At 43.2% G+C, this 17,443-nt stretch overlaps 1 protein-coding gene across 1 annotated transcript in view; it reads left to right on the top strand.

The window, feature by feature from the left end:
- Positions 1–14,733, top strand: part of LOC119167650 (cytosol aminopeptidase) — a 98,082-nt gene extending 83,349 nt beyond the window's left edge. The window contains exons 14-15 of the mRNA XM_075865963.1: positions 2,894–2,987; positions 14,569–14,733. Of these exons, the coding sequence (XP_075722078.1) occupies positions 2,894–2,987; positions 14,569–14,630 (156 nt within the window). The 3' untranslated portion in view covers positions 14,631–14,733. The remainder of the gene's footprint in view (positions 1–2,893; positions 2,988–14,568) is intronic.
- Positions 14,734–17,443: the final 2,710 nt, after the last annotated feature.

Genomic DNA, 17,443 nt, shown 5'->3' with positions numbered 1-17,443 from the left:
TCTCCCCGAAAGGAATTGTGAGAAAATGCGAATGCATTTCTTGCGTCGAGAGTGCACAGCGTAGTAATTTTAATGGCGCAAATAATGACGAGACGAGAATTTGTACTGTAACCAATCATTTACACGTTCACCAGCCAGTGAAAAGTCGAGAGTGAGGCATGCGCTTCACTCTGTTTATATATACGTACGAGCGAGCGGACAGGAGAGTGGGGCTCAGGGAAGAGAGAGAGCGAGCGGCGAGAAAAGGAGCAGCGAAGCACTGCACCTGTCATACGGTTGGTGTCTCCAGTTCTCTGGCACGGTGTCGCCAGATGCCGAGACAGTTTGCAATCAGAGTGTGAAAGGCAGTGTACCAACTGAATACATCAGCGATGTCAAAGAAGCGCGCCTGTAGTGCCACCGAGCAGCCAGTTCGAGGTAAGCAGCCAGAACATGCCTGCACCACATCGACAGATGGCGCTGATCAGTTCAGTGGACTAAGGTCCCTAAATGAAATAAGTTTCCAAGGTAGCGTCACTCATTGTTCTCGAGCCCTCCTCCTCACTCTCTCGTTTACCCCTCCGTTTCTCTGAAATCCATGTCTGTAATTGGTGCGTTCCTTGCACGGGATATTCCAAGTGGCTGGTGGTGTTATTTAATAATGTGCAAAGCGTTCAAAACGAGTACGCATGCGCATGCGGCTGTAGCTGGATTCTCGTCGTGACAAAAGGTGAAATCCTAGCTAGGACATAAACTGAAAAGTAGGAGCACTTCAGTTAGCACCAAGTCGGCCAAGATTGTTTTGCGGTGCTCTTTCAATGCATTATACGAGTTTTTCAAGAATGCTCGGTGTCCGTAAAACAACAGAAAATGGTTTCGCTGTCTTCAACTTACCTCGTGCTATTCGAAATGAAGCACGTCGTGAAGTGTAGCTATGAAACATTGCATGCGAACGCTTTCATACAACTCCGTCAATGTACGTCAGCGCGGATTTGCGAAGCGAGTTTATTTGTCGGTTTTTATTGAAACGCCAGGAGCACGTCTAATCTGCTTCTAGTGCATGTCAGTTGTTACAAATGCTTGTGCGTATGCACGTATAGAAAGTAGCTGGAGCGTGTAATTAACGCACCTTCAGGAACATTTCACGCTTGACCAGTTGACCAAAACGTGGCATAAAGGAGTCGTAACGTGCTGCTTCGGGACACCTCACCAGTAGAACTCTCACTTTTCTGGAAGATCTGCGTACCGCACCAGAATCACCTGGCAGCATGGTTGTCAAAATGGGCACATTTAAAAAAACGTCATCGCAGTGCTGTTAGTCAAGCGTTCGTGCCACTCTGGCCATGGTTTTTCGTTGCATGTGCGCAAGCCGGCTCTAATCACTGGTCACAATGTCACGCCCTGTGGTCACTGGCAGGATCCAGCGAGAAGCCCATTCACTGTATCACCGCACGAACAAAACACATTCGGAGAACTGGACTAGTTATAACTGGACGAATTATGATGTACAACGCGAGACGCCATGGCGTGTGGTGCAAAATATAGAACTGCACAATGTTGCCAGTTGAGTAACGCACATGCCGCTTGCTCTTGTGTCGTACCATTTATGTTCATAAAAGCAATCATTTATTCTACGACTCATTTCGTTCAATTTTGTTTCATTTACATCTATTCACCTTAGTAACTGAACCCAAATATTCTTTTTTTCTTGAAAGTTTTGAATCTTCTAGGGGGCGCTCCAGGAACATAGGCAAGGAGGAAAGGGAAAGGTGTCGCTGCCTTGGAAACTTGTTTTATCTAGGGACCTTACAGTGGACATCTCTGACTTGTCTGGATGCAGTGACATCCTTCTGAGCTCAGCACATAAATCTGGCGATTGTCGACATACGAGCTGCCATCTTCAGGGTAAATCATGTGACTATGTACGAGCTGCTGTACTGACAGCTTCAACGTTTCCTCCGCTATCACTAGCCGCCTCTATTTTGCATGGTGCATTTATGGCTTCATAGATGTGAACTCGCCACACACGCTTTAAAACCCCTCTAACAACACATGTGCAGGAAGTATGATGCGCCAGGCGATGCCACCTTCCTAAATGCGTGCTCGCATTGTTGGTGTTGTTTGCCTGGTACGCCTACCATCAGCCTCAAGATTTGCCGGCTTGCATTACGTGAGCTGTCCTGCTGGCCAGTCAGATTATGCCACGCTCTCATTTCAAAGCCAAAGTGGTCGGGAGCTCTCCGAGTCGAAGGCCGATGCTCTGAAAGAACCTAGTTGTCGCGCTCAAATTCTACTGACCGAAAGTGCAACCACTTTTCAAAGCGCTCGTAAATGCGTGAGCTCAAGCTTCAGTGACGCTTAATGCTTCATTTGCAAAATTGAGGACCTAGGGACGGGGAAGAAGGAAACAATGTGCGTGCTTTGAGCTTGTCTCTGTCAGAAAAAAAATGAAGAAATACATACGTGAGTTAAGCAGCCAACACCACCTTGAGAGCAGCCCAATAACAGAGTGAGAAGGGTCGCGAACAGTAGTCCTTGCGGAGTGCCAGTCCAGGTATTGTGCACACCCCGCAAGTGTTCTCTGGAGTCAACAATACTCGCCTTACTCATGGATTGTCACAAGGGGCCTTTGTCTACGTCAAACTAGAGAAGATGTGGATTGGTGCTGATGATCTATATGAGCACTCAGCCTTACTTTAAAACAAAATTAAAATATTTTGTAGGCAACACTTGTCACTAATTGGTGAGAAGTGGCCTGCATGCAGCACTAATAAAGAACTCAAGAAACTCAAGTTTTCGAATTTAGTTTTGTGGTCCTTTAATGGAATCAGGTGCCAAACTTGTTGCATACTCTTTGTTTTCCTGAATGTCTACCAATGTTTCTAACATCAGTGTCCACTGTTTGTCAATGCAGGAGTTTGTCAAGTGCCCACAATGGGCACACCTCGACATTGCAGGCGTCATGGAGAACAAGGATGAAGTGCCCTACTTGGGATCGGGCATGGCAGGTATGTGCAGATGCAGAGCAATCATGGGCATTGCTAGAGCAATGACATCAATGGTGGATCGAGTTCATCTATACGAAGTGTGTAATTTTATCACATTGATTTTTTGTCACTGAAGCAATCTACGCGTCTGTCAGCTCGACTTTCTAGTTAGCACGCCAATAAATCATAACAGTGAGCTACAGTCATAGCATGCACTACTGTGCGAGATAAAGCAAATCAATGGCTGATTTCACTATTTGTTTACTGCTGTCAGCGCAGCGAGCGTGTAGCAAGAGCGAGTCCGTATCGAAGCGGGCGGTCTCTTCTGGAGGGGTGCTGCCATGTTGATTTGTAAACACAGTTATCGGTGGTACCTGACACAAATAATAAATGTGTAAGAAATATACGGGAAGAAGAATAAACATATTATTGTATCGACATGGCTTAAAACACCAAAGAAATGCCGATTCTAGCCAACCCTGTGAATTTTAAGGCACTTGTGTGTAGAATTATGTTTCGCTGCACAAGCTTGTGGGTTTTTTACATTACATAGCTTTGGTAGTGCAAAACCAAAGTAGCGAAACAGAGTATGGTGCAGCCATGATCTAAAGGGGCAGGTTTGACTGACCCAGTAAAGATTCTTAATTATATACTCTAGAGGGAACTCTGGTGTTAGTGTCTATGGGAGCTGCAACGCACGGTGCTTCAGCGAGCATGAGAATAATGGGTATTGCACGGATTTGTCTAATCTTCATACTTCTGGCTCCGTGTGTGTTCGTGTGGCTTGGAGCTGTTTTCTCACGAAACAAAAACCAGCAAATGTTCAGAAATTGCGCTTCACTACCTTATTCTTTTAGCTTACCTTTTAAAATTGGGTCACAAAGCTCAAAAGGGCTCGATCTTTCCTTCAAAACAAAACCAAAACATAGCAATACCCATAGCCACAAGTGGGATTCGCCGCCCGCTAGTACGAAGACTAGGCAAATCCGTGTACTGCTTCTCATTCCCATGGCCGCTAAAGGATCGCAGTGCCAGAGTCCCCTCTGGTTAATTTTAAGAAACTCTATGGTAATTACTGCTTAAGTGGTGCCTTTGTGTCAGCACAAGAAAATATGCCTAAGAATAAAAACAGTGCCCCATTTATTGTATTTCTGCCCTTTCACCTCATCTTAAATGCTCAGTTTATAGCTTGCGTATTCCATGCTGTCGTAAGATTTTAAGTCCTATGATACTTAAGTGTAAACTATGTTCAGAAAAATGCAAAAGTTTTATCAGCATGCCATCAGCCCTACCAGCAATTGAGCCAGCATGCCACCTATTTTTTTTATCAGATCAGAAAAACGAAACAGAATACTGAAACTTCAGTAATGTCAGAAATTAATTTCAGAACATTCCTAGCAAATTATAGTGCAGGTGAGGTTTTATTGAATTGCTTGTTTCTTTTTTTTTTAAGCGATAGTCTTTGGAATACTTGAACACAGCAATTTTCGTCTGTCTGTATGTCATCCAAAACGATTCAGCCACCCAGCGAAAGTTTAAGCACTTCCTCAACAGCCGTCTACAAAACACAAAAAAAGCTAGAACACTTCTGGTAAATGTCCAAAAAGGATAGTTCAAAGGCATATAAGAATTCATGGTAATGAGGGCTGCAGCGCGAGCATGAAGGTGCTAGAAGAAACAGATGAAAGGCGAGGCACGGAAGGTAAAGAGGACAACACGAGCGCTGACTACCAACTGAATTTTATTATTCGCAGCACACATGATAATATATACAACAGGCAATCTTTTTACAGCAAACGTGAGCAACGTGACATATTCCGGGGAATGGTCTGATAAAAAGAAGGTACAATGATACAGTGGCTAACCCTTATCTAAAAGCGCGAACTCTTTGTCATGCAAGGCCACCGAAGGTTGGCTCACGCATCCGTCACTATGTTTTCTAATAAAATACGCTTCAGCTATTTCACGAGTTAACCTGTCCATGTGGCGTGCCAGCACACTCACGCCCAGAAATCGAGGCTGGCACCCGCAGCTTTTGCAGTGCAAAACAAGGTTTGAACTAATTCCTTTGCATATATCATTCATATGTTCTTCTAACCTTTTATTGATGCACCGCCCGGTTTGACCTATATAACAACGACCGCACGTTAAAGGAATCATGTAAACAACACCAACTGCGCAATCTACAAATTTCTGTGTTTTACGGCGCATGTCCAATTTTTTTGGTGATTCCACTAAGTCGCTCATCCGTCATTCTGCAAATCTGGCTTACTTTGCACGGGGCTGATAAAACTACATCCACACCATATCTCGAGCCTACCTTCTTCAAACCATGAGATATATTGTGGAAGTATGGGATGACTGCAACTCTTTTTCGCTCTTTATTTTCAATAAAAGGTTAGGAGAACATATGAATATGCCCTTTTTTTGTTTATATGTCACATATACTAGTTGAATTCGATACAAAATTATTTGGCCAAAATCACTATTCGCTTCAAACCTAAAATTTACTGTTCGCACAGGCCTATTCGTTCGCATATGCCACTGTGAAGAACTTACGATTTTCCGCATTTGCCATAAGAGCCTCAGTAGATCATGCAGTGATTACAATGACTTCAGTGCAAGTGCGGTGATCATGCTTGCATGGAAATTCATGGCAGTGTGATCACGGCTACAAACAAATGCGGCGGCAAATCATCGCGACAAACCTGCCAATGATAAATACTTGATCAATCTAAATCATGTACTGCCTGCTCGGCAGTACGTGTGGCTTAGCGGTTTAGCACTGTTACGGTTCCCGTAAGCGTACTGACCACACCGTACGCTGCCGCACTCTTGTACACGGGACCGCAAGGGCATATCCCTTGTGCAAACGAAGGCAACTCGCCGCCGCGGCATTGGCTCGACTAAATAGTCTTCACACCTTCGCTTGGTCCCGTGCTGAGCGAGCAGGAAGAAAAAAAATCTCTACCCAAGGGCAAATGCATGTGTATACATTACAGGGGGCGGAGCTGATGAAGTGAGCTCAGTAGGCGATGCACTGCATGCACTTAGCTAGGGACGCACTCAGTTTGACATACGCTGGTAACGGGCTTCATGTATAGCCACACCAGTTTTCGCCAATGAATGGTAGAAACGTATCGCACATGTCGAAGCCTGACGAATCGTCTGTCAGCTGTACCGCTACGTCAGCATGTATACCCTCTTCATAGTTGCAGAATCATTTCATGATAGCGGATATGGTCATGCGAATGAGCAGGAGTGCTTTTCCGCGCAATGGCAAACATAAAAAAGGCCATGCACTTCCGGCAATGTTACAATGGCGTCATCACATATAGTTTTTTGTTGCTAATGGTGACGCACGTAAGGTGACGGACGAATTGCTGTGTAATTCCACTGCGTTCCTGAAAGCGCCTTTGAAAATACATCGTACGTATATCGCGCTCGCGCGACAACGTCTCCTACAATCAACCCACCGTTCTCACTTGTCATCATGGAAGGTACGAAAGCTTTTCTTTTTGTTTTGTTATAAAGTCCTACCACATAAAAAAAAATACAAAAGGTCTGTTTAACATGTGGATTGATTCCCAGACATCAGTCACAAGCTCAACTCTTAAAGTCTTAAGCTTTCTGGGAAGTACAGATAGTGACATTTAAAAAACATTTTTTGTGCGCAATAACCGACTGTAATCACAGTTGTACTGTTTCCGACCTAGCTATATGATTGAGTAAAAGATTACTGGTGGCAAAAAATTGCAGCTCTTGATTATTCAATACTCGATTCGTATTCGAAGCTATGTTTCGTGTTCAATTCGTATTCGAAAATTTTGATATTCGCACACCTCTACAGAATACACAAAAATTGAACATGACATAAAACCTTAGGAAGCAGCATCGACACATTCAGAGACGTGCTTTGTGCTTGCATTAAAATTCAGCCATGAGAACAGAAAACCGCCATTATGTGCCCAGGGTGACACAAAGTAAGACAATAATGCTGTCGGCTGCCCAATCAACTAAGACTAACGAAATTTTGGTGCCTGCAATAAGTGGGTATGTTTGCATATAAAAATTCTGGCAGTCGTGTTTCTACACACTCCCACTCGGAAAAGTTCTATGCTCTGAGATATTCCACTCGGAAGTTTAATTGTGCTTTTCACGATTATGCATGCAAGGCAGTGAGGATCAGCAAAATATTACTTCTTGGTGGGACGAGCAGTAAGTGCTTGCTATCACCAGCTGGTAGTAAAAAGGTAATCATTATAATATTTGTCTACAGCGTCGACCCATGGTCAGATTATATGAGGCACCTCATGGAGTAGTAGCTGTGTGCTAGTGCTCACTGTCCTGCATGCATAATGATTCAAGCCAAAGCTAAACTTTCCAGCGGGATATATGAACACAGGCATGCCAGAATTTTGGACTTATGTAGAAATTTGACTGGCTAAAATTTTTATAAGTACACGGCTGCCTGCTGCAGTCACTAATAAGTTCATTATTGAACCTTATTCAACGGCACGGCTGCCAGTAATAGTTATTGTTGCACATTTTGTTCCCCTGTACACTTAGCTATCTACAAAGGTGGCTTTTACACACACAACTTACAGCACTGACTCTTTTACATAAAAACAAAATGCTTAATTTTGAACATCCTGAACATGCACTACCTAAATACAGCAACCAGGTGGCTCAGTGAAGTTTCCATTTCATAGGAAACAGAAGCCATGCGCAGCTGCTGTACATTCAGTAGCGAACTTTTTCACGAGCCACCATTGATGATAGGCTTGTCCGGAATTCTTTCTTGCTCAGTTCGTACGAGGTGCATGCATAGGCTGCAATAGAAACGCCGAAAAAGCAATTTAGTAACATGTGTCTTTTAGCAAAACTGAGTTTGTCAGTCTATTTAAAGTGATTTGGAAGAATGTGTCTTTAAACAAGCAGGATGGACACAAACTAGAGATGTTACAAGCAAAACTTTCTTGGTATTCTTGGCGAACACAGTTGCAACCTTATGAAAGAAAATGCAACTTCCACATTTCAGATGTGTTAAAACCATGCTGGAATTGCGCTCATGCATAGTGCATTGACAACAAATTTAATGATACCATAACACATACATGATGGTATGCACTTTCATCAAGTATCCATTGCAGGTAACCAGTATTATTAAATATGAATTTGATTTTGAATACAACTAATGTAGCTTTCTTCGGGCTGCTCACACTGGGATAATTATGTCTATAATGTCAAAAAATGGTGTCACTAAGTTACTATTGTGTGCTGCCAAATTATTGTCTTCAGTTTCAATGATTCTGGTTGGCTAAAAAGGCAGTACTCCTCACTTACGCATCACAGGCTGTCTGATGAAAAAAAAAAATGTGGAAATACCAAGACACAAGGCACCCACCTTGAACCACACACCATCCCAATAAAGCATGCAAGTTTCTGCAACGATCTTCGGGAACGAGAATCTTGAAAGCTTTTGACCGCGATTCAGCAGTAAGATTTAATGAAACTGATTTTTTCGAATTTCTATAATTCCCTCAGTGCCGATAGCTTGAAAACTTGCAGTCTATATTTATTATTCTGAAATAAATACGGTGTCCAAATTCAGATTTTAACAGCAATACGTGCATGACTTATGCATGCTTATGCGGATTTATAGCATTATCATGAGTTTTGAGTGATAAATAAAATATTCATTCTGCACATACCACAGATCTCGTTAACATCTGTAACGCATGCCTAGATAGTTTACTTTATCCAATATACCGTTAAGCTTGTCATTAATCATAAAATGCCATTAATGGTGGTGCTCTAAACTATTCTTAATGTTTGTACACGTAAAAGTGTTTAGCAAACTTTCAACACCAAGGTTGGGTGAGGGGCATGGAATATTTAATAAACCAAAACAAAATCCAAACATAGTTGAAATAAGCAGAGTAAAATCGGTGGTGCTCGAACGCGTGGACTAAAGACTGAATTAGTGCTCGCATAGTAGGGTACAGTAATTCGGCCTCATCTAGTCATGAAATATTCGTTCAAAACTATAGTTGAAGGTAAACGAATGGCTTAAAATGCATGGATTTAGCCCGCATGAGGCAACCTATGTGGCTGGTGTATACCATAAGTTCAAATTTTACTAAACGAGCTGCATGAACACTTAAGCGCAAGTGCAACCTTTGCAAGCCATACCTAAGACGATGCAACACGCTGCACATGAACACACATCAACTCGAGTATCACCGTAGTTTATTAAGAGGCGTGCCGGCGCAGATGCATACACGGGCATACATTCGGCCACACGCAAGGAAAGACATCTCTGATAGTAGTCATAACATATAATGATACTGTAGCTGTTTGAAATGGAACATACAGCAGATGAAACTGCCTTAGACAGGCTTACGTGCCCTAGGCGTGATGAACGCCTACAGTTAACAAATGCCCCAGAAATATTAAGGGTAGATGAGAGTCCAAAAATCGCATTTTTAGCGAAATTTCTCGTATTTCTGGTTTTGATTGCATTGTAATCTTCAAACCTTCTTCTTTCATCTGTGAAAATTTCAAAACTAAATTCGAACCGCAAAATGCAAAAAAAAGTGTATGAAGGCATCGCGGTGGCTCAAAATTTCGTGAATTTGCGCCGATATTGGCCATCTTTGACTGCGCGCTGCTCCCCGTCACAGAGCCGCCCGCCATCGCGATCGGTTGGGAAAGTTGCGTCCGGCCTTCTTCTTACAGCTCTGACGACCGCCAGTTTCGTACGTGGGCAAAAAAAAAAAAAAAAACGAGGCCTTTTATTACGTGGTTTGAGCGGCTTGAAACGCGCGGCACCCTAAGCCGCATCGCCATTGGCTACCGAGTCATTCAGCTGTGTTGGTGGCGGCCATCGGCATTTGGTCCGTCTGCTTTTCTGCGCGTCTACGCATATTTCCGCGATGACAAGCCCGAAAAAGTGCAACGTGAGACCGCAGAAGTTTCGAACGAAGCACAAGTTCAAGGGAAGCCGACGTAAAGCGCCCCGAACGATGGCGACGAACGAGAACGCGCCTACGTGTGCTAGGCATGACGGCGGCATCGACAAGTGCGCGAGCGACAGTGGCTGCGATGAAGGGATTGACGCTGCGCTTTCTTTCGTCAGTGCTTCGGAAAAGAAGCTCGGCTTCTTTGAAAAAGACGAAAGACAGCGCGATGAGGTTTGTGCAACGACAGTTTTGTGCGACACCCTCTTGCTGACGGCACTTGTAGCAGGTGCGGCATGCCCTGCTTGCGGTATTCAAAAACTTGCCGTTCGGGAGCCGGCAGAAAAGCGCAAGGGACTTTCGTCGCTCCTCGAGCTTCATTGCAAAAACATCGAATGCTCAGCGACTGTTCTTTCGTGCTCCTATACGTCACTGCGTGTTACGGCGGACGGCAGCAGCCGAGTGAGCCAACGGTACGACAGTGGGAGCTCCCGAGATAGTTTCGCTGTAAATGTGAAGGCGGTGGTGGCTGCACGCGCTGTCGGCATTGGGCATGAGCAATTGTCGAGATTTTGCTCCATTATTGGACTCCCAAAGCCAATGCACCACCAAGGATTTTTTTTCGATAGCAAAGAAGATGCACACCGCTGCCATGGCATGGCAGCTGTGAGTGAAAACTTGCACCGATCCAGAGAGTTGACGAAAGAAGTAGCAGGCGAAACTGATGTGGCTGTTATGTTCGACGGCACTTGGCAGAAGAGGGGTCACAAAAGCCACAACGGGATTGGCGCAGTTATCTCCTTAGATACTGGCCTCTGCTTAGACTTCGAGGTCATATCAAATTACTGCCTGACATGCAGTAGGCACAAGGATATGGGCCCAGACGAGAAAGTGTGGCAGGCATTCCATGACCCAGTCTGTGAAAAAAATGCAGACTGTTCCTCCCATGCCATGGAAACGGAGGCTGCAATGCGCATTTGGCAGAGAACATTGACTTATGACACCCCACTGCATTTCATGACATTCTTGAGTGACGGTGACAGCAAAGCATATAGTGCAGTTGCAGAGTCAAAAGTCTATGATGCTGTCAATATAGAAAAAGAAGACTGCACTAATCATGTGGCCAAGAGACTTGGCACCGCGCTACGGAAGCTGCATGTGCCATTACCACGAGGGCAGAAAATGAAAGAGCCCGCCATTCAGAAGCTCCAAACATACTATCAGATTGCCATAACAAGCAACAGGGGGAGTGTACGGGATATGTACACTGCAGTATGGGTTTCGTACTTCCACTCATGCTCTACTGACAATGCTGGCAGCCACAAGTTTTGCCCTGCAGGAACAGAGTCGTGGTGCAAACATCAACGCGCTGAAGCACTTGGTGAACCTGCACCACGCCACACACCTCTCCTGACAAAAGCGCAGGGATTGGCTGTTTTGCCCATTTATAAGCGGCTAACGGATGAGAAGCTCCTTGCTCAATGCATCAAAAGAAAAACCCAGAACGCATCGGAATCCCTGAACAGCAAAATTTGGCTACTTTGCCCCATGACTAAGTTTGTCTCCCGAACGGTTGTCGAGACTGCCGCAGCTATGGCAATCCTGTGGTTCAACAAGGGTCATGCTACTTTCGAGCACATCCTGGAAGAGCTCAACATACTGCCATCTAGAGATCTAGTTACTTTCAGTGATTCCCGCGATGCGAGGCGCATCAAGAGAATGTCCGAGCGTCTGACAGCAGAAGCAAAGGCCCACCGTCGTCGTGGAGTGAAAAGGGCACGGCTAGAAGAGAGTGCTCGCAAGGACCGTGAGGGCACAACCTATGCTGCAGGACAGTTCTAGTAACTTGCATAACTTGCAAAGCTTTTCAAAGTTCTGTTGAACATTATGGCCAAAGATTATGCATTTCTAACAACTCTGTGATAAAAAAAAAAGGTTTCAAACTTTCAAATGCGTTTTTCTCCTTTCAGTTTGGTGTGATCTGTGCTTCTTATACACGCTAGTTCGTATACTTAGAATTGTCATACCTCTATGAAATTTTGCACATAGCATGATGAAGGCCCATAGAGTGCAAGTATCTATTCAGATTGTCAGTGCTGCTTGATTATGTTTTTCAAAAATTACATAACATTGAAAGCCCTTGGCAACTAGAGCCATAGTAAATTTTTCTATTTTATTATTGTATTTCACCTTTTTACACACAAAATTTATATAGTTTTTTGCACTCTACAGTTCCAAAGGATCATAGTCAGCTATATCTGCATGCTTTATCTCAAATTTTTATAGGTCAGAATTGTTGCATAACAATGGCCATAATTTTGCAGTATCTGACCTGCAGAAAGAAAACCAAGCAATCTACATGAAAATAAATGACATATTTGAAAAGAGGAGAAAAAACTCTATTAGCATGCCAATTTGTGTTAAATTCAGACTCTTATTAAAGAAAATCGTTTTTCGAGTAGCATGTCCCCTTAAACAAAAAAGCAGTGGTCACTCGCGTGCAAGGCCCCCCTCCAACACCACTGCCGACAGAGGCGGCCACCGCCACAACTCTGCTCAAATCTGCCGCCGCATTCCCGCTGTGTGTGCATACTTCATACTCCACACAAGCGAAAAAACTTGTCTGTGCTTGACGTTGCACAACTTTGCCTTAACACTGCTGAAATACTGCAGTAAAACACGGTCCCCACGTAAACAAAAACTCAGTTATCGTGCACATGGTAAGAAAAACTTGGTGAACATGGTGATAACAAAGCGCCGACAGCAGCAATGTGGTACATACCTGGCGAGTGCTCCAAGATACGACGCCACACGTTCTCACTAGAGTATAGCGCATCTCCCTAATCAGCAGCACTGGCAGAATGCAAAACACGAACACAAAGTGCAAGCACACTTACAACGCGAGAGAAATCGACTGAAACTCGACCCTTCAAGAAGTGATCGAGCAGCGGGTAGCACGTTCGAACAAGTAAAATTGTTCTAGCCCCGCAGACGCCCTCCGCATTTGTGCATCTTAATTTGTTGATGCTGATTAGAGGGCTTTGTTAATACATTTAAATATGTAAAAAATATGTAAAAATAAATACTACATGAATATGTAGAGTGAATATTTTGATTTAAAGAAAAAAAAAGAAACGTAGAAAACACCCTGCATATATGGCATGGACAATCGAGACTTCATCTGCGAATTCTACCAGAAGTTCTAGAAAATAACATTTAGCAAAAGTTTTGAAAAAGACTTGTTGTGCAGAAGGTTTTCTCATGATCTTCTAAAGAACTTTCCAGAAAAAACGTTTACTCAACGTAACATAATATACATAGATGTCCACATACCTTTCTAGTCGTTTCGAGAAGCTTTTAGAACGTTTCGTGCTTTTTGGGCAGCCATCTTGACCTGGTGGCTGCGTTCATACTAGTGAACCTTTTCGAACAGAAAGCAAATATTACACAAATCTGAGGTGTGACATCAATGTGTATTACGTGGCGTGTTCCTTTACTAGAAACGCAGGCCACTGTATTGAGTCGCGGCCGCCGCGGCTGTATTTTATATGAAGGCAAAAATGCTTGAGGCTCGTGTGCTTATGTATTTTGGTGCATGTTAAAGACTCCCAAGTGGTCGAAACTTTCGGATTCCTGCACTTCGGCGTCTGTCCATTAAACCCCAAGAAAAATTATTATTACCCTTTACTAGACAATACATAGATATTGTCTAGTAAAGGGTAATAATAATAAGTAAAAGGTAATAATAAATACCCTACGCAATTGTTCACTCCTACATGAATTACGTGTTTCTTACGCTGCGCTGAAAAGGGGACGCTATGCACGAAAAAGGGTGCCGATGACATGGTGTTGCCGTATACCAGTGGCTCTAAGTTCTGTATAAGCTCCCGTTTCCCGACATTACTGCCAGATGGCACGCACATCTCGCGCAGGGCGTCTAGACAGAAGACTGTCGTCTTATGACGACATTTACAGTGAACAGTGCAGATAAGTGGCCAATTTTTTCCTATGTGGTAGTGGTTCTACTAAATGTAGTGTAATACAGACTTGATAAATTCTATGTCCAGCTCCTCCCAGAGTTACAAAATGAATCTTACCACCATTCGGGTTCAGGCGTCGATGAGACTCTTGTTGGCAAAATGCTATGTACATTGAACAGTTCACTTCAACAAAACTCCATGCTTTCGTTTCTTTTTATTCTGGTTACAACGTTTTAAGTTATTCTTATGCTTCTCTGCAAGAAATCTCAGTTGGAAGTTATATCCAGAAATTTGTTATAAAGATTTATTTCTAACTTTATGTTTATTTCAAGACAATTTTTATTGACTTTTTTATAACCAATATTTCGTTCATCTGTCATTTTGCTTGTCTTGTGGGCGTTTGTTGATAATTTCAAGTATCCTCTTCATGATTCCTTGTCATGCAGGCTTAAACGAAATGTAGGCAGTAGATACATGATTCATACTGCGGTGGTGCACTGCTGCCATGTCAAAAAAAAAAGGCAGGGACAACAATGTGTTAGTGATGATCATTTTTATCTCATTACGGGCAGCCTTTTCTGTCATATGCTTTTATGAGTGCATTTCGTTTCTGTGGTTTACTTTTCCTCTGTGTCAATTGTGTGCTATGATTTCTTGCAGGCCGACCAGTGCGCACTCTGGTGGAGTTTGTGGAGCGTGCGGCTAAGCTGGTGAAGCTTTGACGGGGGCCGGTCACCTAAGATGCTTGCCTCCTGTTAAGGCCTCTTGTGGACGTTCTTTATTATCGTAACTGATCTTACAAATAAACGACGTCTTTTTCCACTGTCTATGACTTTGAACAATCTGAGCACCACTTTCAGTATTCCATAATATTTCCAGAATTTATCATGCCTTTTTTCAAAGTACTATAAGCTCTGCAAAATGCATGGTAAACCATACACTAATCATGACCTCCCTTATGCAGCCAATATCTGTACTTCGTTGTTGTGGCATGAGAATTATGCTGTCCAGTACACTCAAATTTCTTAACAAAGTTGCATCTTACATGAAAATAGGCTCGTTTTATCCAAAAATTTGTTTTAAAGATTTGTTTTTAACCCTTATGTCTATTGCAAGTCTCTTTTTCATTGACTTTGTTATAACCAATATTTCGTTTTATCTGGGTTTGTTGTATTGATGTTTCAGTGTATCTGCTTGTCAAATGAAATCGAGAGTTTGACGAAAACCGTATGGCTGTAATGAAGCATGGCGAACGAAAAGGGTACGCTGACCAAATAAAAGGAGACAAACAACATTTTGGTTTCCACATGGAAGTCTTGTTCACAATGAGTCCAAACAGATGACAGTGTCTACTATATATAGGTTTCAACGCGTCATGCAAGCACCACACATAGGATGAACAAAGGTTTTCATCATTGCAATTTATTGTTCGCAGTGATTCCACTCTTGCACCTAATCGAATTGTTGCTGCACTACCCTCGTAAAATGAACGTAAATTGCATTAATCTGTGCCAGAGTCTCGGGTTTGGGAGTGTCTAGCACCAGTAGTCGCAGTGGAGGCACGTCACAACATGTGCTTGATCTTGGGGCCACCAAAATCACAACCACGATTCAAAATTATTTGGCTGAATAAACAGCGATCACGCGAGTGTTTTGATCCATGATGGCATGATCGGGGCCGGCGCAGCTTCCGTTGTGCGAGTCTAACTCGACAACAAAATGCATCCTCTGCAGAGGGTCCTAAAGTCTAGGGAATTCGGTAGTGGAAAACTGTTTTAGCTATTCATCAGCGGATGTCATCTAATCCAGAAATGTTGCTGATAGATCGTTTCATGATTTGCATGGTGTGTAAATAATGTGGTGTTCACTAGCAAACACAGGCATTCAATTAGAATGTACAGTAGACTCTCAGTAAACGGGAATCTCTTAAACAGAACTGTTGCCTCTCCAATGCTTGGTATTCTGCGCTCATGTTCACCGCTTAGTAAACGGAACTCCTGGTAAATGGAACATATTTTCCCGGCCCCTTCTGGTTCCGTTTACTGGGAGTGTACTGTATGTTTTTTCCATTTCTCGGAATTGCGCAATAAAATCTGATTGATTGATTGATTTGTGGGGTTTAACGTCCCAAAACCACCATATGATTATGAGAGACGCCGTAGTGGAGGGCTCCGGAAATTTTGACCACCTGGGGTTCTTTAACGTGCACCCAAATCTGAGCACACGGGCCTCGACATTTCCGCCTCCATCGGAAATGCAGCCGCCACAGCCGGGATTTGAACCCGTGACCTGCAGGTCAGCAGCCGAGTACCTTAGCCACTAGACCACTGCGGCGGGGCAAACGCGCAATAAAATCTGGGAAAAGTAGAAATAGATATATATTAAGCAATATCGAGTTTGCCACACTTCACATTCATGAAAGAGGTAATGAACAGTGAGAACACATTCTTTATCCATGAATCTTCTTCCAGAACAACTTTTTCATAATTTCCTTCCACGGACATGCAGGTCGGTAATCGCACTTGAAGTAACACTCTCTAAAAGCCCTGCCCTTTTGAACTCTTCAGTGATATGACACCTTCTCAAATATTTAGCTGTTGCAAGTGTCAGCCCAATTATAGATGTATGCCTCCAGGTCGGAGAAGCTAGCGCACAATTCTGTTTTAATATGCACTGCTGTAAGAAGCTACTTCACAATTGAGCATATTCATACTATGAATGATGTAATATAGAAATGCACAGGATATAACCAACCCCTATACATAGCTTTCATAGATTACGAGAAGGTGTTTGACCCAGTTGTGACATTAGCAGTGATGCAGGCACAACAAAATCGGGACATTGAAGAATGCTATGTAAATGTACTGAAAGAAATCTACAGTGGGTTCCCAGCCATCGTAGTTCTCTATAAAGAAAGTGACACAATCCGAATAAAGAAGGGTTAAAGGCAGGAAGACGTGATATCTCCAATGCTTTTCACCACGTGTTTACAAGACACTTTCAGGCCCTAGAGGGGGAACAGTTAGAAATAAAAGGTAATGAAGAGTATCTTAGTAACCCGTGATTCACTGATGACATTGCCTTCATGAGTAACTCGGGGAATGAATTTCAGCCCATGATTACTGAACTGAACTGAATACTCATGATTACTGAACTGAATACGGAAAGCAGAAGAGTTGGTCTGAAAATTAGTATGCACAAAACTATAGTATAGCCGAACTTATTTATAAGAGACACTGATATAAGGGACAAATGCGTATAAGAGACACCAGTGGGACTACGGCAAAATAGGGGTGATGAAAAAACGCATACGAAGTACCCTGCTTATGAGAGACAAGAATCGCTACCCAGAGCATGCCTCTTTTAAAGTAGTGTAACTGTAATGTGCAACAGTCTCGGGAGAAAACAGCACTTCGTGATACGTGGAGAAACGCTGGAAGTTGTAAAGGAATAAGTATACTGACAACAGGTAGTAACCACCCAGCTGAACCATGATAGTAAAATGCATAGAAGACTAAGGATGGGGTAGATCACA

The sequence above is a fragment of the Rhipicephalus microplus genome, chromosome 6 (genome assembly GCF_043290135.1).
Source record: "Rhipicephalus microplus isolate Deutch F79 chromosome 6, USDA_Rmic, whole genome shotgun sequence".
Classification (NCBI taxonomy): Eukaryota; Metazoa; Arthropoda; class Arachnida; order Ixodida; family Ixodidae; genus Rhipicephalus; species Rhipicephalus microplus.
Note: the sequence above shows the minus strand (reverse complement) of the source record. Positions and strands in the feature narration are given on the sequence as shown.